This window comes from Guyanagaster necrorhizus (assembly GCF_019112545.1).
Source record: "Guyanagaster necrorhizus MCA 3950 unplaced genomic scaffold BT62scaffold_26, whole genome shotgun sequence".
NCBI classification, from domain to species: Eukaryota; Fungi; Basidiomycota; class Agaricomycetes; order Agaricales; family Physalacriaceae; genus Guyanagaster; species Guyanagaster necrorhizus.
This window is the reverse complement of record NW_025064905.1, coordinates 108955-131781: the sequence shown is the minus strand read 5'-3', so window position 1 is coordinate 131781 and position 22827 is coordinate 108955. Positions and strand designations below refer to the sequence as shown.

Genomic DNA, 22827 nt, shown 5'->3' with positions numbered 1-22827 from the left:
TTAAGCTGCTGCTCCTACTACTTCTGCTACTTCTCCCTGGAACAACAATTGTCTGTGGTGGAAGGTAGGCGGTTCCCTCTGTAGGATGAGATGGAGGAATAACGATCGTAGGCTGAATCTGTGGCGGCAAAGGACTTATGGGTTGCACTGGAGTGTGCCGATAGCTGCCACGGCTACTGCTTGGGCTACGACTACGACTACGACTACGACTACGACTTCGCTGAAAAATGGCTGGAGCTGGCATTGGCACGGGAAGTGGAGCGCCTCCCGAAATAATGATAGGCTGTGCTGTACGAGGTGGGGACCTTTCGCGAGAGCGAGATCTACTGCGACTCGGGCCCTGGGTAGGTTGCATTACTACCATAGGCCCAGGCGGAGGCGTAGGAGACCGCGAACGGGAACGCGAATAAGAACGGGAACGCGATCGCCCTGAGTGGGTACGGGACCTTGAGCGTGATCGACGTGACGGTGATGATCCCGAGCTGGATCTCGATCTTGATGGCGTGATGATGAGAGTTTGTGGCTGTGGTGGTATCGGTAAAGCGGTCGGTGGATGCATTGGCACCATTTGCGGTATAGTTCCTGGGGGTCCCACTGGCACTATTCCCTGCGGACCCATAGGCATTGTCGGCTGTGGAGGGTGGATAATAATCGTGGGTTGTTGCGCAGGGACAGCTCCCGCAGGGGGGGCAGATGGACCAGACGGAGGGTGATGGGAGATGTCGGTACCTGTAGGATGGGGAACAGCTGTAGGAACTGTGACAATAGGCGGGCTGGGACCCCGACCAGGATGAGGAGTGCCAGGATAGGCAGCATCATGCATTGTACCAGGAGCAGGAACATAGTGGACAGAGGAAATGTCCGAACGTGGGGACCCTGATCGACTCGAGTGTGAAGTTGATGCACTACTACTAGAGGGACTCCCTTCCTCTCGGATGAATGTAGCCCCCGGTGCTGGAGGTGGATAGAAAGGCTCAGCTGGTCCGCCTATATCTGGTCTGATAGGCTGAGGCATGGGCATTGGATAACCACTCATGGAAGGAATTACGGGCTGATCATATGCACCTATCGGAGGAACCACTGGCACTGGTGGATACTGAGGGTATCCCGACATTGGAGGAATCACTGGTACTACGGGCGCAGGCTGATTTATAACATACTGTTCAGGCGGCGGCATTGATGGGCCACCCTGTTGGGCATCGGGGACAAAACCTGGTGGTATTCCAGGAAAAGGTATCTCACCACGGTCGGGAGAGCTCCCGTCTGACGAACCTGAGACTGAAGAACCATCAGACGGGGGACCTGCAAATTAATGAGCCTGGAGTTATTGTGTAGGCACAAAAGTACATACGTCCACCGCTGCGCAAACCACGGATTTCGTTGCCCAGTTGCTCCACTCGAGCAATCACTCCTCGAATTTCGTTCTGGCGATCCTGGACATCATTCTCCAGCCATCCATTCAGCCCTCGCAAGTACCGCATGAGTTCTCGCTGCTGATCGACGGTCGCAAGTTGAGCTAATCGATTTTCCTACGGGGGCATTCAGTAAATTAGTGTTATATATACATTTGAATGCATCCTTACTCGAAGGATGGCAAGAATGGTATTGAACTCCTGAGGCAAATCCACACGGATCTAATGTCATGGCATTAATATTAAGTTGAGGACAACGATTGTAATCTTACAGGTCCAGGAGGCATGGGCATATACTGAGGACCTCCTGCTGGCTGTTGAGGTAAAACAGGAGGAGGTGGGACACCATAACCAGGCCCACTTGGACCGGGTTCGCTGCCACCAGGCGGTCGCTTGAAGACGTCAATTAGTTATGAAATCGCTACACCAGAGAAAACTTACGCGTCTATACCAACTCTCCCCGTGAACGTCATCATCACGGCCCAAGTGTGATGGCGGTGGTGCAGATTGCGTACGGTCGGGACCGTCGTCGTATAAGTTGGCGGGCTAAAAGAAATTTGTAAAGGAACAGTATGGGAGATACTCAAAGAGACATACTATGACAGGTCTCGGAGTAGGTAACCTTGCGGCTCGTCGTTCTTGAGGGACATCCGCCTGCCGGTCAAAGATCGGAGGCGGTGGAACAACTGATGATGGCAAAGGCGTGGGCGGCGACGGTGGCTCCGGTTGGTACGTTGAGTGTGGTCGCTGTTGTGGCGGAGGCTCCTGCTGCCGCTGCCGCTGCCGACGGTGTGGTACTCTGGGACCTTGTCGGCGCTGTGTTCTTGGGCGTCCAGGTCCAGAGGGACGAGGAGGACCCATGTCAGGGAATTGCGTCGGAGGAGGCTCTGTCGCCGGACGTGTCTGTAAGAGTGATTCGATACTCTCTCTAGGTCTGAGACCTGGAACAAACCGCAATCCTCTAAAGGGCTCTGGTGGTGTTACAAGAGAGCTTTCAAGTCGACCAGATATCAAATTATCGAGTTCTTGAAGAACTGATGGTCGTATTCCAGGAGCAGGTCGTGGGGTGGGAGCAACTGTTTGGCCTCTCCTCAAGTTGTCTAAAAGGTCTTCAAATCTATCAAGGAAATAGCTTCCTGCAGAAGAAGATCCTTCAGGCTCTGATACTGACTCCGAGGGTGGTGGCACCACATCAGGTTCAGGCATAGGTGGGGGAGGAGACCGAGGTGGAGGTGGAGGCGGAACCTCAGGCTCGGGCATAGGCTGGGAAGGCAGGGTAAAAATGGGCAGGGGAGGCACGGTTGTTTCAGGCTCCGGGAACGGTGGCGCAGGCCGCCGAGGCGTCGAAAACTCAGAGTGTGGTGTAATATCACGACGAACTTGAGGAGAGGATGGTCCTTGACGAACTTTATCAGACAAATCTCGCAGTAAATCCTCTAATGTGCCCAGCCTATTGAGAACTTCACTGTTATCCGGGACAGGACGAGACCGAACCAAGTCAGCCAGAGACCCTTGTCCATCAAGGAGTGATCGCAGATCATCCTTGATAGATGCCAAAGTGTCTGAATAATCAGGCATCTGGACCACATCGGATGAAGATGACAAACTACTAGGTGGCAGGACTGGCAGGACTGGCGGGACAGGTGCAGGAACAGGGATAGGTATAGCTGGTGGCGGAACAGGGAGAGGCGGCAAAGGTGGTGAGGCTCTGGAGCTCCTTGGTATAGGTGTCACAGAACCCTCTGTTGGCTCCCTGTCAGGCGAAGATACACGTGACAGGGGACTTGACGATGACGGCGAAGAGGAAGACGACGACGATGGCGGGGAAAACGCGCTTACTGAATCCCATGGTGTGGGAGAGTCCGCCCTTTCCGTTGGTGGGAACCGGAGACTGTAAGGGGATGATAGGAAGGACACACTACTGTCCAAACTCGATGGAGCCAGTTCGGATGGCACAAGCCTAAAATCATGGGGAGTTTCGATCTCTTCAGACATGACACTGCTGCCTCCTACTCGTTCTTCAACAAGCTCCCGCCTGAGGGGTTGGGGTGAGCTACGGGGATGAACAAGGTCGGTTAGCTCTCTGATGCCATTGTGAATACCCCTAAGCATGTCCTGTAAATCATTGTTGTCATCTTCCCGATTCTGATCGTAGGCACGAATCTCATTGGCCAAGTTGTCCAGGTCATCAAAGATATTGCGAGACTCTTGACGTGCAGTTGGAGTTGCCGAAGACGATTTGGACGCAGATGACACCGTGTCGGACCACATCTCTCTTTGTGTTGTATCCCCTCGAGGTGTAGACAGGCTAACCGAGGGCGAAACACCAGTCGGCGTGCGGGGAGATGGTGTCTGGACAGAGGGTGTTGGGACCGATGGTGTTGGGATTGATGGTGTTGGGACTGATGATGTTGAGGCAGGCGGTGTTGGTGCAGGTACTGATGGCGTTCGTGCCGACGAAGATTTCGATGACGGCGCTCGTGATGATGGAGGCCGTGTCGACGGTGCTCGCTCGGATGGAGTCCGCGCCGACGGCGTTCGGACGGACGGTATCGGTACGGGCGGTGTTTGTATACTGCGAGGCCGCATCGGAAGAGGTGTAGCCTACATGGATTGATTAACAATAGACTTAATGCAGAAACATTATTGGACTTACAGATCTTGAAGATGACATCACAGACGGTACTGCCGATGCTACAACAGACGGCACAACAGAAGGCACAACAGAAGGAAGAGTAGAAGGTGCGACGGACTGTACAGCAGAAGCAATCGGTGTTGTTAATAAACTAGGATATGTCGAAGGAAAGGAGCGGGAAGTTACCACTCTCGCTTCCTCTATTTCCCACTCTTCGATAACAGAACTTGAGTCGAGGAAAGAGGTATCAATGGTCCTGTCAGAACTGTACGAGCTGGTCGAGGCACTTGAAGGAGTTCGTCTAAATTCTGTTGGTCCAGGAGGGCTCAGGTACAAAAGAGACGGAGAGGAGGACGCGGGAGTCGAAGACGAAGGAGGAAACGTCACTGGAGACAGTGATGCTTCGGTCCACGTAACAGGAGATAGCGTCGGCAGTCGCTCGTGAGGCGTGATAGCTGACTGCGTCTCGGGAATCGTGCTCATCCTATCAGCCGACGAATAAACCGAACCAGTTGGCCTCAGAAACGATGTTTCAAATGAAACATCTGGTCCATCGTGCAAAGCGAGTGACATCATCGAAGGTGACGGTGCCAATTGCGATGAGTCCCATGTCGTATCTGTCTCCACTGCAAACGGTCCCGCGGTAGAGGGCGTAGACGCTATGGAAGGAGTCAACGGAGACCTTGAGACGCTAGGCATCGGGCTTCTGCTGCTAAGACTAAGACTGGATTCCGTAGGCATCGTGGCCGATGTAGGAAGCATAGATGGCGTTGCTTGGGTAATTGGAATAGAACTGCTGCTTGGGCTGCTTGGGGGGCCAGCAGAAGAAGGGACCGATGATGTCGTCAAGTGGCTGGAAGAAGGAAGAATTTCCGAGCTGATACTGGAAATGCTCCTCATGCTCCTCATCGTTGGCTGTGGAGAGGTAGGGGAAACTGAAGGCGTCAGCGAAGAAGGTGTCGGTGTTGGCAAATCCGAGGTAGTCGGTGTCGGTGTCAGGAGCGGTGATTCACTCGTGATGGAAGGAAGCGACGACTCCCCTATTGATGATTCTGTCGAGGACTCTGGAAGAGCAATATCTTCTGGTAGAATCTCATGTTGAATAACTACAGGCGATTCAGTCGGAAGGGGCGGAAGGGGTGACTCCTTCACACTGGGAGTTCTCGAAAGCTCCACCACTTCATCGATGTCCTTTACTGACGGAACCGGTGTACTGCGTTCGGAAGGTATGTCAGCAAGACTCGAAGGACACACTTCGGCTGTACTGTACTCAGTAGGTTCGGAAGCCGTGTGATACGTTGCTGTTCCTTCATCAGCTGTACTGTAGAGGGACGGAATCGAGGGCAATGACTCGAACGACGCTATGGACGGAGACCTTGGAGTAGCGTAACTGCTACCTTGAGAAGCAGTGACATAATTTTCTTCGGAGGACGTCTCTTCCTCCGCCTTGGAAGATATAGATGCCGACGCAAAGGGAGTACATGTAGCACTTGTTGCAATGGTCGTCGTCCTAGGCGTAGTATCCGACAGATCTGAAGCCGTACACACATCATAACCTAAAGTATTTCTCGTCAATACATCTATGAAAATTTACAAGCTGAAAGCCTACCAGTCTCGCTTGTTCCCGTACCACTCACTGTATAGCTTCCACCTGAACTATAACTTCCACTCAACGTTGTGTAGCTCCCAGTGTAGCTTCCGCTTGAATAGCTGAGCTCTGCTCTACGTTCCCTCTCTAAACTGTCTTCGCTCCCAGATGGCTGATAGCCGCTGCCGCTGGAAGATCCTGAGTGTGTTCGAGTGCGTCTTCGCACTCCACCAGCTCTCGATAGGGAACTTCTCGAGGGTACCGTAAGAGTATCACTATTCGTATATGGTGAAGATCCGTACCCAGAACTGTACGTGTAACTGCCAGTGCCTGAGCTGTGTGAGTCACCGAGGAGCGAGGCCGACTCTGTCCCTCTATACGACAATGTCGACGGAACAATCTGTGTATCACTTGTGGTAAATCCTGTCATCCTCGTTGTCGTCAATGTGTCGCTAGGTGTGACGGCTGTCCCTGTTCCCGTCGCTCTGGTGAATGACGACGACGAATAGAACGAAGACCTTCCACTAGACCCCCCTGCAGAGAAGAACCTGGAATCATCTTCATCTCCAGATTGCGGAGTTCCGTATTCACTCGAAGATCGGTTAGACGCAAAATCGATACCCAAATCGGTCATTGATCCCGATCTCCTAAGCCTTCCACTAAGCCTTCTACGCGTACCACCAGAGATGACTCGAGGGTCACCAGGGTAAAGATAATCCCGCCCTGAAATAACGGTGTCGTCTACAGTGTGATCATGGTAAGATGACAAAAGTGACCGCCTCCTTTCAGAATCGGAGCTAAACGATTGGTACCTCGAGCTTCGAGATGACGCTGACACTGATCTTCCGGCTTCAGATCCATAAGGATCATCCATGTCCGGGACTTCTCCAATGGGAGGAACGTAGATGGTTGAACGCGATCCCGTCCCAGAACTGGTTGCAGAATTGAGACTGCTGCGGCTTTCCATCGAGAGAATCGTTCGAATGGATCCCGTGGGTGATCTTGACCGGGTCTGAGTATATGAGCCTGTGCGGGAAACCGACGGTGCTGGTTGACTATTGACGGCCTCCCTAGACACAGAACCATTCGTCAGCAAAATAAATGTTTCCTAGTGAATACGCACCAAATTCTATTCACCCATCGTTGTCGTTCAACCAGACTCTCAGTGGCCAAACGTTCAACTCCATCGCCATAAACCATCCAAAAAGGGACCAAGCTTTCCACTATATCTCCCTTTTCCCGACCTTCCCTTTCCTCTTGGGCATTTGCTGCAATGGCTCCTACATCATCACGAGCCCTAGGGTGTCCTAAACTTAGCGCACTTTCAACGCCGACGCAGTTGATCAAATCCAACTGAACAACACCGCGACCAGCGCCAGGGGCTATCCAGGACAAGAGAAGGGTGTTTCGATACAACAACGCTTGACATCTTTGCCAGAAATAGGGCGGAGCAGTGTGCACATTGAGATAATAGAGAGTGCCAATATGGATGGGCTGAAGGGGAAAAAATCAGTTTTAGCACCACGTGTACCGGTGATTAAAATGCTTACTGTTTCTTCCGGCCCTCCAGCAAACCGGCTCAGTTCTCCTAGAACCTCTGGCGTAAGGGCAGCCCAGTTTCCATTGCCTGTGTCCTGAGAATCTCCTTCTCCATCGCGTCGTAGACTAGCACGCCTTCTGATGCCAAAAAGACCATTGTCGCCATCCGCCGGCTGGGAAGGGGGAGGAGGCGGATCAGTATCTGACCCTGCCGAAGACGTCGGTTTTGTAGGCGACCTTGAAGGGGTCCTCTCCTTCCACAATGCGACAATATTTCGTACCGATGCCAGGGGATAACGCGGTGATGACCTCTGCGGACGACGTAAGGTCGAAGTGGACGTCTGGGTTGGGGTCGCGGAAGTGTAACTGCTTGACTGGCCTGTTGACGTGTAAGTATTCGTTGGAGTCTGGCTGGATGTTAACGTGGTGAATGTGCTCGGAGTGGTATAGGGCGAGCTCCCGGAACGTGTCGTCGCAGACGTAGTTGACGGCCTTACAGGCGGAGAAAGAAGGGTGGAGAATGTCGGCCTCGTGTCACCGGAAGATGCAGAGGAGTTGGATTTGCTGGGCGAAGGGGAACGACGAACTCCAGGAGCAGAGGCTGCACGAAGATGCCCGCCCGGACCAACGGGGCTGTTTGTTTCGAATCTTGCAATAAGTTCAGTGGCTCTACCTGGCGGTGGGAGATCACGGTCTGCACCTGGGTCCGTCGATGATCTGGAATGCGAGGGTGATACTGCCCCGCCAAAGAAAGAACTACGAGCAGGCTCTGGTGTTCGAGCCAATGAACGCGTGGGAACGGTGGCCCCAGAAACAGGACGCGACTGAGTACCCTCCGTCCTTTCTGTAATTCTACTCAGTCGCAGCGCTGAGTTTCCGGCTGGTGGCGGATACGATGAAGCCGCTGAGTATGTCGGTGTACCCAGCAAAGATGGGAGTGAGAGGACAGAGGGTGAACCTGTGTACACGCCGGTGTATGTGCCTGAACCTGTGTACGTGCCAGTACCCGTATATGAGCCCGTATAGGAATGGGGATCAGAAGATGACCATGTCGAAAGCGCGTTTTCCGTCTCATCGAGCTCATCGTCCAAACTGTTAAGGTTTGCCTCTACTTCGTCAGCAGAATCTCCCTCATCCCAGGCCTCCTCAGTATAGGAATTTGTTCGTGATGCGGATGGTGAAATATTCACACGGCGCATATTGTGTGCAGAGTCTCCTGTATCGGATGAATCTGAAGGGGGTCAGCGCGTTGTCAACAAAAAAGCGACGGACGGACCTGAGCGTGAAGAATACGACAATCTTGAAGGCGACATTGGTGTTGCTGATGGCGATAATGTGCTGTAGGTCCCGGCTCTATTTGAGGGCGACCGACGCCCAGATGACTGAGAGGTCATCGCAGGATTCGATTGAGCACAATGAGGTACAATGCCGTTGATAATGAAAGAGGTATGGCCTAAAACGGCATTCAACAAAACTTTAGGGCCGGTTTTTTCGTGGCCGCGTCGTCATCACGTGAAGTAATCATACCGCCTTTTATACTGTACAGTTACATCTAGGCTCATGTTCCTTAACAGCGGTCTTGATACCTCTAGACTATGATAGTTCATCTCTTGCTTGTAATGTACAACACGCCCCCAAATAGAATATATCTATACGATTGCCAATATAACTACGTCTCAAATCAACTTCGATGTTGTATGAAATTCAACCAGTGGAGAGCATTCGGACATTGGGCGTCGTGGCAATCAATAACAACTTCAATTTGACGTGCCTCGCATGAACAAGTTGCCTGTGACCGAAGTTGGCCGTTCTTCGCTGTCGTTGTATCATCGTTCAATGACATAAAAAAAGAAACATCTGTATGGTATGATTGTACAACGTAATCGATGAGTATATAGTTTATCGGCCATATCTACGAGATATATTGAGTACTTGAATGACAAAGATTATGGGAACAGTCAGACCTTTGCAATTCCCATTCTCTGTTGTCCAGAGGACAGACGTTCCTAGTTTTCAACCACCGCGAAATGCAGTGGAAATGGAAAGCATGCTAAAGGCGGCGAGCATAAGAGCTAGCAGTACAAAAGGAGGTGGCGCGACGTACGTTACAGATACCCCAGGCCGCAGTGCATTCCTCTGTAGTGGAAGATACTTGATTGGCCTGACATTCAATGCCTACACAGGAAAAGCGGATGTTAAAAGATCTGATAGATTTGACTAAAAGATATATTCTCACAAAGATCCATGATATGATTTCTGCAGATAGCACAGTTCTCGACGACGATATCTATAACAGATACGTTCAGACACCACCACACATACCACAAAGAATGACTTGACACACCCCATGCCCACAGTGACACAGCATTCCACTACAACAAGGCATCAGCCAAGGCGCCGACCAAAATCCTTTGGAGATGACATACCTTCTTCACTTCAAATCGTTGCTTACCATTCTTGTCTTCATTCTTCTCCTTCTTCACCGGGGGTTCCATATCGACGTCAACGTCAGCCATCGCAGTAGTTCTGAATCGTAAAAGCCCAAAGATACAAGTAGCTGTCGGTGCTGGTGATGGTGGAAGACAAGAGTCAAGTGTGACTGTGACGGTTCCTCCTGCTACTTGCCGCAAATGCCGAACTACCGCGACCGTCTAAATCGAATGATGGGGTCCGTATACCCTAATGGTGAACGGGATGTGACAGTGATATTCGTACCCTTTTCTCGGTAGTAGCAGACATGTAAGTTAAACAGTGCCTCCGTCGATAAGATTACATTCAATGCAACTATACATAGTACATGACGAAAGCGAATGTCCCGATGCTCACACTCTGCTTTTCCTTGTCAACGCGGACCCTAATATGCTCTTGCCAGATCGTCCTCCCTGTCTCCCTCGGCCCAGAGGTTCCCTATAATTTTTTGTCTCAGAATCCCAAGTGGCGAATAGCTTGGCGTCAGGCACAGCACACGGCTTTTCCTCCTTCTTCCCCGTCGTTGGGTCAGTAGTTGTGGTGGTCGCTGAAGATGAATTCCAAGGCGCAGGAATACCAACTCCATAGATAAGTTGTTTACTGTCCACTGTCATGACAGGCGGGTTGCTGAGCTTGCTTGTACGATTGAAGATCTTCGACTAAAGAGATATTGGAAAGAATACTCAAGATCAATGACAGACACACACCGGAAGAACATGTCTGGCAAGTTCAGGTATTCTTGAGGACTGCTGACTCACGACATTCGAAAGTCGTTCAGTCGACGAAACACTCTTCCCAGGAATTCCAGGGAATTTGAAGTCTTTGTCCTTCACCTTGTCGAAGCCATGTCCACCAGGAGTAGGCACAGCAAAGCTAGGTCCCATAGCCGACACTCTGGGCTGATTTGTTGCAAGATTAGAATACAACGTATCCGGAGGGTCCCACCGGGATGACGTCTGTGTCAGTGCTAACAAAGACATGGCGACTTTATGTCTCTGAGGGTTGCTGGTTCCCAGGCTGTCGGACGATGACCGACTCGTGAGAATATGGTGATATGCAGAAAAGAGGGATTGATCAGTTTGGGGTGTAGGAAATCTGGATATACGGGCAGGTAATGTGGCATGATCAGTAGGCGGCGACGGAAGGTGCCATTCTGGCTGAGAAGACAAAGAAGACTGGGAATACGGCACTTGCATCAGCCAATCCGCTGTGGCTGACGACGTCAGTGCTTGTGCAGGTGGCGCCTGAAGTGCGGGAGAATGAGGCCTGGTGTTCTTTGTTTCAGTGGGAAGTGGTTCCTCTGCCAGTTCGGACTGTGTCTGAGGAGGAGACGCTGGTAAGATGGCAGGAAATGGAGGTAGAAAGTCGGGAATATGAGGCGGTGGATCCCAATCTATTGTCCGTTGCCGTTTCCGTGGTGGCGTAGACGGGTTCGATATAGGAGATAGCGGCAATGTGGGTATCGGAGGGGCATGTCTGGGTTCGTGGTTGGGGAGAATATCAAGGTTGAACTCGTTGTCTTCGTCAAACGATGCCTCCGCATCTTCCTCACCGTCAAACATAGCCTGCGCCTCTACTTCTTCGTCTTCGTCTTCCTCCAATTCTTCGACACCGGCGAATGGCGCATAATGCAATGGGATCGCATCATTGCGATCCTGCCGTAGTCCGTCATTCAGTTGGGCTACAAGCCATCAACACGTCATCTAGCAGCATATGTCTAAGACACACCTCTGAATTCATTCAGATCTTCGATGCGACGCAAGGACTTGACCGCGTAACGGTTCAGCTCAATACCCTCAGTGGATCCGTATTCCTTCAGCTCATCGAGACTTACACCGAGCTCATCCAAAGCAGATAGTGCGTCCATCGGTGTCAACTTCGTCCTGCCCGCGTGTTGTGCGTGTTTCGCACATGTCGACGACAAAAGAGCCAAATAACGCGAGAGGAGATCAGTGAGTACTAAAGACGCCTGAGAAGAAGACCGGGAGAAGGTCGATGCATGAAGCATCCTATGTGTTGCAGATTCCAATAGCTTCTGTGCGGCATTATCCATGAGCGAGTGAGGCGACGACAAGACGACGGGCGTCGCTGTTTAGCGCGCCAGCTGTGGTCACCGTTCGAGTTCAGCCGTAGCTTACGTAATGTATGAATGTTCGCACGCTCTATATATAAACGCTCAACACTTCAATCAGCTTGCATGTCTTCCGTCAGCACCGAGCAGCAATGGTCCTTTTCCCAGCTATTTTCTTCTGAATTTTTGAATGATAAAACAGGTATGGTTTTATTATTATTATTATTTTGAAGCTAAGCGTCATCCAGACCTCCAAAATCGTATATCTGCGTGCAAGGAGGCTCCCTCCATATCGGACGAAACCATTGCTGAACTGTTAGCTCGGTTCGCAAAGTTGACCAAGGATCTAGCGGATGCCGTGGGATCACTGCCTGCTTATGACCAGAAGGGGTACGGGAATGTCGGTGGTCATCTTCTTTTCCAGGCTTAACGATTGAAGACTACGGTAGCAACTGAAATCCATCGAAGCTGCACTGGAGGGTCTGAGAAAGGCATCTAAGCCAGTGTCCCGGTTTTCTTTCAAGAAACAGGCATCTTTCAATCATTCTCATCCTCTTCCGACCACCACCGTCGCCGTGGAACCTATTTCTCAAGAACCCTCGCCATCTCAAGCATCAATGCTGAACTTCAGCTCACGATCTAATGAACTTTTCACTGTTGACCTGTCCGACTTATCTGCACGGGATGTCATGCTGTCAGATCTAGCGAACTGTGTGGTAAATCTTATTTCACCTTCGGAATTGACAATCTCCGTCGTGCACGCTCAAAATCTCCGGAATGTCGTCCTTCTCCTACCCATGATACAGTCAAGTATCATGCTCCATGATTTGGACAACTGTGTGGTCGTCGTTGGGTGCCATCAGGTAGATATGGAAATTGCTCGTTCATACTTGATCTCATTTTGCCTGGCAGTTCCGAATGCACACATCACGGACTGTTGACGTGTACCTTTCGATACCCTCACATCCAGTCATTGAAAATTGCTCTGGCATTCGTTTCGCCGGATATCCTTCCGCTTTGCAGCGTGACATACAGGTATTGTCACGGAGTTTTTCTGTGTAGACTGTGCTTGACGTTCACCAGGTCGCAGAAAGCAAACACTTATCTGTCCAAGATTTTTCACATATTAAAGCTACACCCTCCCCAAACTGGACTGTTTTGCCTGAAGACCATCTACCCATGTCCTGGCCCTTGGGCTCGACGACGGTTGGAGACTTTCTGACTTCCCTTTTGCCGTGCACTCGATAAGACTTGGTCGTTGAAAAGAAGATCAGACAGCGTAATTGTAATTTCTAAGTATGTATGATCTACCGAGCTAGCCCCATGTTTGTCTTTATTGGGAATCTGAGACGCTGGTGCTATGCTACGATGTTGATGTTTCACATACAGCTCGTTGACTGTCTTTTAAACCTCCTTCCTCCCCACTTCCGCTATTCGACGTGATTCAGCACTCATGACGCCTGAAAAATGAAGTGCCTAGTCGTCCAATAGGTTACCTCCCCCCTTTCATGAATCCTCCTTATCGCTTATGAAGGTTGAAGTAGGCTTCAACCGTATGGGCCTCCTACCCGATGGCATCATGCGAACTTTCAGTGGTCAAGTGAAAATCACCATAGTAGCACTTATTCATGATCTCGTCCGACCTAATTCGATAACTAGTGCGCCTCCGTGTCGAGAGATTTTGGAAAGTTGCTATGAAGCATGCAACTCCCGCTCACTCTGCCTCTCCAGTATCATTCAGGATCACAATATTGAAGGACATACCCCTATTTATTGTGCTATCATCAATGGACCATGTTATGTTGAAGGAGAAAATCAGGTCCTCGCAGCCCCTCTGCGATTCTCATAGCCACTTGAGGAGTCGATGCTCTCGGAACCTCGCTGGGCATCACTGCTGGGACTGGAACATTTTCTTGGCAGAAAAACAGGACCTAAAAATGTTATGACATTTCATTCAATTTTGCAATAGTAAAAATAAGTTCAGTAAAATGAGTTGGTAAATGAGATCATTTCCATATTCTTTTCTGTAAAGGAAAACAGCAGGGAAAATTGAATTAAAAAAGGCATCCCCCACTGCCAGGACAAAGGAAACCACTTTTATTTGCAGAAAAGAATTTGTTTTTGATATATAAAAAGTGCTAAAAATAGCAATTTTTTCATCATGTTTTTCTTATCCCATTTTTTCAGCATATAAAGATAACTGAAAGTCACAACATTTTCAGAATGTCTGTTTTTGTGCTAAAAAGAAACTGGCCCTAGCAGTGCATGTCTTGCCAAATCAGATTGACCTCTTTTTCAACACTTGCAGCACCAGCTTATCCTCAGTCTACACTCCAAGATAGACAAAATGATTCTCTCAAGTGATACAGAGGATGATAAAGTGCATGTGTGGGAGACCAACTTCTAAGAGTGTTGGAATTTAGGTGCTGATGATTTGGAAGAAAGCATATTTGTTGGGATAGCAATCCTGAGTGAGTATGAGAATGTCCTACTATATCAATCAGCAGCAGCTGACTTGGACCATGATCAGGACTTACATAGTAATTTGTAGAAAGCTCTTGAAGTAGTACAAAATGTATTTAAGTACAATGTCTCTCTTTCAAGAGGCTGATCTAATCCTCTGTACTTTACTCTCCTCTATACTTTCAACAGGTTATGGGCTTCAGCCATAACTGAACTACTTACATTACTACACACTTCACACTCTTTCATACTTTATGTACACATGTAGAATCACATAGATAGCCAGTCCATGTACAGAATTGACCTCCTTAAGGGCCTGAAAAATTATCTGACTTGAAAAATTAAGATGATCAATATCCTAACCAATTTAGACCTAATTGATTATGCAGATGGAAGCACTCTGGCTCTGGCAGATGCAGCACTGGTGGCAGATTGGAAGAAGAGCAATAGAAAGGCTCTTTTGACAATAAGATTGCAGGTTTTAGATGGCCTGCTGGTGTATATTGCTGGTTCAAAGACTTCAGCAGAAGTCTGAAAAGCTCTGAAAGATATGTATGAGTCCAGAGGACTCATGGGAATTGTCCTTGTTAGAAGGAAATTTTTCAGAGCACAGTGCAAAGAAGGAGAAAACATAGAGGAGCACATTAGGACTATGAGGTTCTATCAGAAGAAGCTGGCATCCCTCAAGCAGAAAGTTGAGGAAGAGGACTTTCCTATCACACTGCTTACATCACTCTTAGAATTATGAAATTCATTTATTTCATCAGTGGACACTGCTGACTTGAAAGATTCCTATAAGTTGATTTTCCAAATTCTCCAGAAAGACATCTGATTAAGGAAAAAGACTTCTGACCAGACCATGACACTTGCAGCATATGACAAGAAGAAGTTCAGTCTGAAAATCACATGTTACAGATGTGAGAAAACTAGTCACATCAGGACAAATTGCCCAAATGAGAAAAAGAATATTAGAAAGTCATGAAAAGAAAAAGAGAAGAGCCAGACTCAGGCACATGTTGCCAAATTGGATCCAGATAAAGAAGACTATGCATTTTGTGCAACAGATATCACACTTACCTCACTCTCAGGAGCATCATGGCTAAGAGACTCTGGCACTATCAGACATATAGTCAAAAATAGATTATATTTTTCTGACTATATTGAGACCCCAGGACATGAAGTCATTGATGTAGGCAAATCTAAGGGCTTGAGAAGGGGAACTGTCAAGATTAAAATAGTTGAAGAAGACAAGATCACTCAAGTCACACTAAAGGAGTGTATCCACTGTTCTGACACACTATTCAATCTTATCTCACTAGAGTATATCACAGATGCTGGGTTTGAACTCAAATTCAAAGAGTCTTAGATGAATATTGTCTCATCATGTGACAGGACAATTGGTTATAGAGATAAGATATCAAAGATATACAGCTTTGACATTATTGCCTCAGATATAATCTAGGTCTGTGCTACAAAACCAGTTTGATCATGATAAAAGTGGCACAAAATATTGGATCATTTAAACATGGGTTCAATAAAAAGACTATTCAGAAAGAAAATAGTCAAGAGAATAGATGTAGATAAGTCAGCCAAGCTTCAGACAGATTGCAAAGCCTGCATAAAGGCTAAGCATCATACTGAGCTATCTCTGCATGAAGCTGAAAGAGACTATACCAAAATAGATGAAATGACATTTTCAGATCTATGAGGACCAGCTCAAACTCAGAGTATCCATGGTGAAAGACATTATATAAGCTTCACAGATGGAAAATCCTGGAGGATAATGTTGTATTTTCTAAAGTCAAAGCAAAGTATGAAAATTTGAAAGAAGATTCAGCAGCACTAAAAATATTATGATTTTTCCTTTATCTTATTATTTTATCTTGTCTTATTGACTTTATCTTATTTTATCAGAGTGCCTATCTTATCTCAGATGCTTACTGACTATGGAACAATTCTCTTAGCTACATCAGAGCATTCACACTATTGTTCTGAGAGAGTGATGACACCCTGTCTATAGACAATACTGCATTGTCTCACTCTCAATGAATAGACATCATAACACTTTAGCATAAGAGAGCACAATAGGTCAGAACTATATTTATCACCCAATGAACAGTATATAAGTAGTGTAGCTCTTGCTGTAACAATCCAGCTTTGAGCTAAAGTTTATTTTATATCATGTTTCTCTCAAGCCTTCTTGGACAGTCTTGAATGCACAGCCTCTAATCACACTAAGTGGACTCTGTGGTGACTGTATGAATATGATACAGCTGCAGTTTACTATGTGTAAAGATCATGTGCTGATTGGATCTAACAATTAGCTTAAAGCTTTAACCTTTCTCTTTTTTATGCTGCTAGACTGTAAAAGAAGCCAAATGCTTGCAACTCTCAATATTATATCAAACTTCTTCAGGTTCTTGAGCATCATTGTTAGCACCTTACTTGGGCTCCTTATTCTTATACTCTTTTGCTATGGCAACCAGTCAATTACTGCTTAGATAATCAAATACTATTAGTCTATCTATATGTTCTACAGAATCCAATAGAATATCACCTCTGTTCTCTCTCTCCATGACCTTCTAGTAGAACCTCTTGCTTCTCAAATTTCTGACAAGTCTGAGGCAAACCCTGTATCTGAAGCTGGCTCCAGAAATCTGACTGTAAAAGATATTGAGGAAGTACAAAGAGAAGAAGCTGATGGGCTCAGCAACTTCTAATATCCACTAGAGTCATCACAATAAGACAGCTCCATCCAGAGCAGTGGAGATACCTCTGTCACATTCTGGCAGATCTCTCTCCTGTCTCATCTAGTCTCCTTGATAACCTCCCACTCAACTTCTATGACATCTCAGAATCTTTCATATCTTCTGCTGTCCTCTGAGTATAGACTTAGAGCCTGCACTAAAGATTCCTTGGCCAGAAATAATGACTGAATTAACAACACCTCAGAATATAAGTTAGTCCAGACTCACATCTCTCACTGTTTCTCAGCCAGGAGCTATATCTCATATGATTCAAGCATTCCCTCAACATTTGACCTCAACAGCAACAGCATCAGCTGACATGACCAGAAAAACATGAGAGACTTTCTAAAGGATGATCTTGATTACCTCATCTAGCAATACCTGGACTATCAAGACTTCAAGAACTCTTCAGAAGAAACCACTGATCTTTGATGCTTTGAGCTTACACACTAAGGCTCAACTTGCCAACCCTTCTGAGAGTCTAGTTGAGCAGACATGGCAGAGCTTATCACTGCTGAAGCCTGTCAGCTCTCTCCAGAACCCTGACCTTCTGAGGCTGCTTGAACCACTCCATCATCTGCCTATAAGATCCAGTGACCAGATCCCATTCATCTCAGTGATAATATCTTCAGAAGATTTCTTAGGTTAAGAATCCTCAATCTCTTTCTTGATGATCAATTCCAGAACCAGTTTCTCTAATATCATAAGTGCTTAGAGAAGACAGCAGGAGCATCCTGAGGAAAATCTGATCAGCCTGTCACTGGACTTTCTCAGCCTTGAGAGCAGTCTTCTGCTCAACCTGCATCCAGTCACCCAGGAAGATTTTTCAGTGATGGTGAAAGCATCTGAAGGGACATCTCTGATATGCAATCTCTTCTTTGCCCTCAAGGACAAGGAACTAGAAGGGTGAGATGAGAGATAGATGAGACAGGAGCTTCAAAATCTCTATATTAAAAAGTTCAATAAGATGTTTAGAGAATGAATTATGAAACTGACTCAAAATATGAGCTGAAGAGTAGACCTCATGGGATAGAAGTACTTGCAAGCAGACAATATGGAGAAAATTGATATTTTACAGTATTGTGCTACTGAATAAGCTATCTACTTGTTCAATGCTGAATACCTAGAAGCCTCTGTAGAGGAGCTATCTCTATACAAATCTAGGTTTGACATCCAACTCATGCTGAACACTCCACCAACACCACTCAAGTGAGCTATTTATATGATACTATCAATCCAAACAATCACCCTCCCAGTCTCTACCAGATGATTTTCTTGGGCTGCTTCAGCTCTTCAGCTATGACCTCTGATGCTAGCAAGCTGGAAGCTCTAACTCTTTGCTGGACAATCACCTGCCAATGAAGCTGAGCTCAGTGCCCAAGGACTGGCCAAAGAAGAACCAGATGACTCTAATGCCAAGAACTTTGAGATTATCAATAGAAGAATCAGAAGGAAGCAAAGGACAGGAAGCTCTGTAGCTGATGATCAATCTCTCCACTTACTCCCTGGACCTCTTCAGAGAATGGAAATATTCTCTGTTCAACAAATACTCCAACTTCATGAAATCCTTTGTAGCTGATGCCTAGATCCTTCAGTGTAAACCAGAGGTCATGAGAAAGCCTTGTCCATTCAAGAGGCTTTTCAATGATATTGACTGATTCTTAATAGACTGCAAAATCTATTTCCAGGTACACACTGGCTACCTAACTGCTGACCCTTATTGAGTCATATTTGCTACTTTCTACTTCAAAGACAAAGCCAAAGAATAATGGATGATGACTCTTACTGAACTCTATTTCAAATTCTGGAGACATCATCAGCTGCCATTCTGGATAGAGTTCAAACAGGCCATATGAGATAAGTTCACTGACTCTGCTATACAAGATGTACACAAGACTAAGATGTATAAACTCCAAATAGATGATAAGATTGCCAGCAACTACTTCTATAAGCTAAAGCAGTCTACTTAACTTGCCAACCTCCAACATGACACCAGTAAAACCAAGCATATGACTGAGGCTCTCAAAGTTGGCATTCTCCTCTTCTATATGAAGACCATCTCTGATATTGCCATTAATATGCTGAAGGGATATGATGAATGGAAAGAGTGAATCACTGTTATGAACTGAGAATGCCAATAACAGAAGGTAGCAAATGTGATGCACCAAGTCTATGACAAGAAGAACAGATCAGGCTTCAGAAACTAGAACAAGAGTGCCCAGGGGTCACAGAAGAGCAGTGAATCCTTTGGAGAGAAGAAGACAAATATAGAAATAGTATATATGAGGCAAAGGAAGCCTATAGACATTGACTAGCTGAAGAAGGAGGACAAATGTTTTAACTATGGCAAGAAGAAGCACATGTTGAAGAACTGTCTAAAGAAGAAGCATATAAGGGAAGAGATATAGACTCAGATTGCTGAGTTGCAGAAGAAAGTCAATGCTGTAGAAGAAAACAGCAAGAATACTAAGATTGAAGAAGTAAAAGATGAGACTGACTGTTATAATTCTTTTCATCTTTTCTTTTTCTTATCTTATCAGGGTGCCTATCTTATCTTGAGTGCTTTCTCAAAGGGCATGAGAAAATTAGATAATCACAACAGACAGAGTGCTATTATACTCAGTTGCCTCACCCACAGACAATTCTCTATTGTCTTACTCTTGATAATCAGGTAGGACCAGTATCATAGCATAGAATAGTACAATAGGCAGTAGTTATATTTATTATGAGCTGAACAGTATATAAGTAGGATAGCTCTTGCTATAGTAGTCCAGCTTTGAGCTATAAGTTTATCTAACACCATCTTCTTTTGAGTCTAGCTTGTCTCTGGCCTTGAGGCACTTTACCTACCAGAATATATTAAGTAGACTCTAGCATCACTGTATGAACATGATACAGTGGTAGTTTATCATGTGTTTAGGTCATGTGCCAGTTAGATCTAACAGTTAGCTCAAAGCTTTCTGCTTTTCTTTTCTTACACACACTAGAGGTGAAGGAAACCAAATGCTATCAACTTGCAATCTCACAGTTGACTTTTTCAAGCTCTTGAGTGCCATTATTGGCACTCTGCTCAGGCTTCTTGTTATTGTATATTTTTGCCAAGAAAACCAGTCTATCACTGCCTGGATAATCAGATATTACTATGGTCTCCAAACAATTTACCACTGAACCAAAAATGTCATGCCCATTCTCCTCCTTCATGATCTCTCTCTTAAGGCTGTCCAAGCAACCAATGAGCCTGTACAAGAAACTATATTAGAAACCACCTCCAAGATCACAGATCTGAAAGTTCTTCTAATGGAATAAGAAGAACATAGACACTGCCAATGATACCACCAACACATTCTCTGTCATAACCTACTGAACCTCCCTTCAGTCTCAGACTATGAGGACAAGAACCTCTCCAATGACTTCTTTAATGCAGAACCATCCCCCACCCTTTCCACTGCCTTCTCTGGAGCACAGAATTGGAAACTGTGCTTGAGACTCTCTTGATGCCTCTAGGATGGCTTCAGCCTATGACTCTCTCTATGCAACATCTGAGAACAGGAGCCCAAGAAGCTCAAGCCTTGACTCTCACAACAGTAACCTCAACTCTGACAGCTGAGACTGAGCATACCAAGAAGAAAGAGTGGAGCTCTCAGATGACTCTCTCTATTGGCAGGATGTCACAGATCTTGACTGAGATATTGTGAGAGCTCATGAAACTCAGTCAGCCAGAACCCAGTCAGAGTCTGAAGCCTGACACAGTGCTGAAGAAGCCCATCAGTGAGACAAGTATGAAGAAGAAAACAGACAATGATAAAGAGAAAATCACTACAAGTAGTATGAGTATTATAGTGAGCTGCAGAGTCCTTTCTGAGAGCCAAGCTGGCCTAGAACTGAGCCTTTCCCTTCTCCTGCAGCAATTTCTCTTTTCTGAACTTCTGACACACTCTTATCTGCTTACAGAATCCACCCTCCATCTCCAGCTCATATCTCTAATGCAACCATCTGATGACTCATTCAAGGCAGAGTTGCTGGAGTATTCTCTAACAAGTGAAATATTGACCAACTCTGAGAATATCATGCAGCAGTGGAGATAGCAGAAGGCAGAAGTGAGTCCAGCAAGAGACTCCTTCCCCAGCTTGCCTCTTCTGCTGACCCTGAATCCAGTACCCAAGGACAGCTCATCTGCAATAGTGAAGCTCTAGGTGCCATCTATCTTTGACCTGCCAAGCAACTCCTCTGAGAAGGACAGTAGAGACAGCAAAGAGAGTGGAGAGGATGACAATCAGGATACAGCATCTTTTAACTGGTCTGAGGGATTTTATCAACTCAAAGATGAGGAACTGATGGAAGAGGAAATACAATGAGAAAAGAAAAGAGAATTTAGAAGGATATACCAGGAAAGGGTCATAGAGATTCCTTGAGACATAGGGTGGAGTATGACTCTGCTGGAAAGAGAATATTTAGCAGTGATCAACATTGAAAAAATTGATATTTTACAGTATAGCACTATAGAACAGACTATTTTTCTTTATAACCAAGCTTATCTCAAAGATTCTCTAGCCAATCTCTCAGATTATCAATCTCAGTTTAATGTCTGACCAATGGATATCCTCATGAGTACACTTCTTCTTTGGACAGTCCCATGATATGTGCCTCTTCTGGCCACAATTGAAGTATTTATCCTCCTTCTTTAGCTGATCAATATCCATCAGCTTTTCACTTCTGATATATGATGTTTTCATTCCTGTCTTCTGTGCTCTGTAAGAGAATATGGTGATCAATGAGGTTCCTGTCTTGATGGTATCAGCTTGGTTGCCAGACTTCAAATTCAAAGTTGATGGTTGATTTGGTTTCTGATACTCCTGCAAGTTTGACTGCTCTGCCTTCTGCTGCTGCCACTCTTTATACATATCAACAATTCACTCCTTTTATGTGTTGTAGCCTTTCAGTATATTCATCCTGATGTCTGATATCATTTTGGTGTAGAATGGCAGCATCTCTCTTTTGAGCACTTTAATCATCTGTCTATCATTGTCAATATTATCTCATATTCCAGCAAGTTAAGTGAGATGTTCTAGCTCATTGAAGTACTCAGTTGCTGATTTATCACCTATCTTGTACTCTTTGATCTTTGACTTATATACTTCTTGAATGATAGAATCAATGAATTTGTCATTCAACATTTGTTTGAAGACTGACCAGGATAGCAGTCAGTAGTGCTGTCTGGTCATGGAGAAGAAGTTGGAGGATATTAAGATTCACCACATCTTGGCCTTGTCTTTAAAGTATGAGAAGGTGAAGGTGACACAGTTTATGTCAGTGCCAAGGAAGACAATATAGATCTCAAAGTACTGTTCACAGTCAATAAGGAATTGGTCAATGTCATCAGATGTGCTTTTGAAAGGGCAGGGCTTCTGTAATAGGTCAGGGTGACATTGTAGAATGGTGGCATTCTCAGGTAATGCCTCTATTGGGTTTGACCACTGATTGAAAAGCAGTCATCACCACTTGGTTGGTGGCTCAGAGAATGAATGGAGGAAATTGTCATCTATGATAGGGCTTCTCATAGAGGCAGCTTTCTTTTGCATGATCATCTCATTTTGAATGGTGAAACCAAGCTTGATGGCTTTCAGATCATTCTTAATGAGTTTCTTGCCACTTCCTTCAGCTTTATCAGATGGCAGTTGCCTGCCAAGAGGTTGGCTCCCTTAGCTGGTCCAGAGATTTTGAAATTCTGTGTTCTGAGGAGTCAGTTGGGGTCAGCTATAAGTAAGCCAGGTTACTATAGTTCAGGTTGATGGTGAGAAATATAAGTATTAGCTATCTGTAGTTCAGATGGATGGTGCTATGTAAACAGCTTGTCTAGAAGCTATAAACAGTGTTTATAGCATCAGCTTAATGTCAAACTTAGA

The 22827-nt window shown here is 46.2% G+C and overlaps 5 protein-coding genes across 5 annotated transcripts; 2 read left to right on the top strand and 3 right to left on the bottom strand.

Moving 5' to 3' along the window:
* Positions 1-5136: 5136 nt before the first annotated feature.
* On the bottom strand, positions 5137-6926 carry BT62DRAFT_358380 (uncharacterized protein). The gene is made up of 4 exons (XM_043180615.1): positions 6759-6926; positions 5657-6705; positions 5399-5603; positions 5137-5348 (listed from the first exon to the last, which is right to left on the bottom strand). The coding sequence occupies exons 1-4, from the start codon at positions 6833-6835 to the stop codon at positions 5318-5320; spliced, it is 1362 nt and encodes a 453-aa protein (XP_043036302.1). The 5' UTR covers positions 6836-6926; the 3' UTR covers positions 5137-5317.
* Positions 6927-8781: 1855 nt separating this feature from the next.
* BT62DRAFT_973049 (RING/U-box) lies at positions 8782-9766 on the bottom strand. The gene is made up of 6 exons (XM_043189098.1): positions 9601-9766; positions 9519-9546; positions 9411-9461; positions 9279-9349; positions 9139-9224; positions 8782-9086 (listed from the first exon to the last, which is right to left on the bottom strand). The coding sequence occupies exons 1-6, from the start codon at positions 9688-9690 to the stop codon at positions 9074-9076; spliced, it is 339 nt and encodes a 112-aa protein (XP_043036301.1). The 5' UTR covers positions 9691-9766; the 3' UTR covers positions 8782-9073.
* Positions 9767-9996: 230 nt separating this feature from the next.
* BT62DRAFT_982303 (uncharacterized protein) lies at positions 9997-11696 on the bottom strand (the record flags this gene model as incomplete). Its single annotated transcript, XM_043189673.1, has 3 exons — positions 9997-10302; positions 10351-11324; positions 11372-11696. The coding sequence occupies 3 exons, from the start codon at positions 11694-11696 to the stop codon at positions 9997-9999; spliced, it is 1605 nt and encodes a 534-aa protein (XP_043036300.1).
* A 144-nt stretch (positions 11697-11840) lies between these two features.
* Positions 11841-12962, top strand: BT62DRAFT_904802 (TBCC-domain-containing protein; the record flags this gene model as incomplete). Its single annotated transcript, XM_043183581.1, has 5 exons — positions 11841-11916; positions 11963-12114; positions 12164-12577; positions 12627-12762; positions 12805-12962. The coding sequence occupies 5 exons, from the start codon at positions 11841-11843 to the stop codon at positions 12960-12962; spliced, it is 936 nt and encodes a 311-aa protein (XP_043036299.1).
* Positions 12963-13089: 127 nt separating this feature from the next.
* On the top strand, positions 13090-13621 carry BT62DRAFT_358214 (uncharacterized protein). The gene is made up of 2 exons (XM_043180614.1): positions 13090-13205; positions 13259-13621. The coding sequence occupies exon 2, from the start codon at positions 13270-13272 to the stop codon at positions 13561-13563; it is 294 nt and encodes a 97-aa protein (XP_043036298.1). The 5' UTR covers positions 13090-13205; positions 13259-13269; the 3' UTR covers positions 13564-13621.
* The last annotated feature ends 9206 nt before the right edge of the window (positions 13622-22827 follow it).

Bases quoted from the DNA above. Each gene is read 5' to 3' on its own strand.
- BT62DRAFT_358380 (XM_043180615.1), bottom strand. From the start codon at position 6,835: ATGGTTTATGGCGATGGAGTTGAACGTTTGGCCACTGAGAGTCTGGTT. The intron at 6,706-6,758 runs GTGCGTATTCAC...TTCTGTGTCTAG, and splicing joins CGATGGGTGAATAGAATTTG to GGAGGCCGTCAATAGTCAAC. The intron at 5,349-5,398 runs GTCATTGCCCTC...ATGAAGGAACAG, and splicing joins CCGTCCATAGCGTCGTTCGA to CAACGTATCACACGGCTTCC.
- BT62DRAFT_973049 (XM_043189098.1), bottom strand. From the start codon at position 9,690: ATGGCTGACGTTGACGTCGATATGGAACCCCCGGTGAAGAAGGAGAAG. The intron at 9,462-9,518 runs GTGTGTCAAGTC...TATCTGTTATAG, and splicing joins TGTGTCACTGTGGGCATGGG to ATATCGTCGTCGAGAACTGT. The intron at 9,225-9,278 runs GTACGTCGCGCC...CGCCGCCTTTAG, and splicing joins CGGCCTGGGGTATCTGTAAC to CATGCTTTCCATTTCCACTG.
- BT62DRAFT_358214 (XM_043180614.1), top strand. From the start codon at position 13,270: ATGGGCCTCCTACCCGATGGCATCATGCGAACTTTCAGTGGTCAAGTG.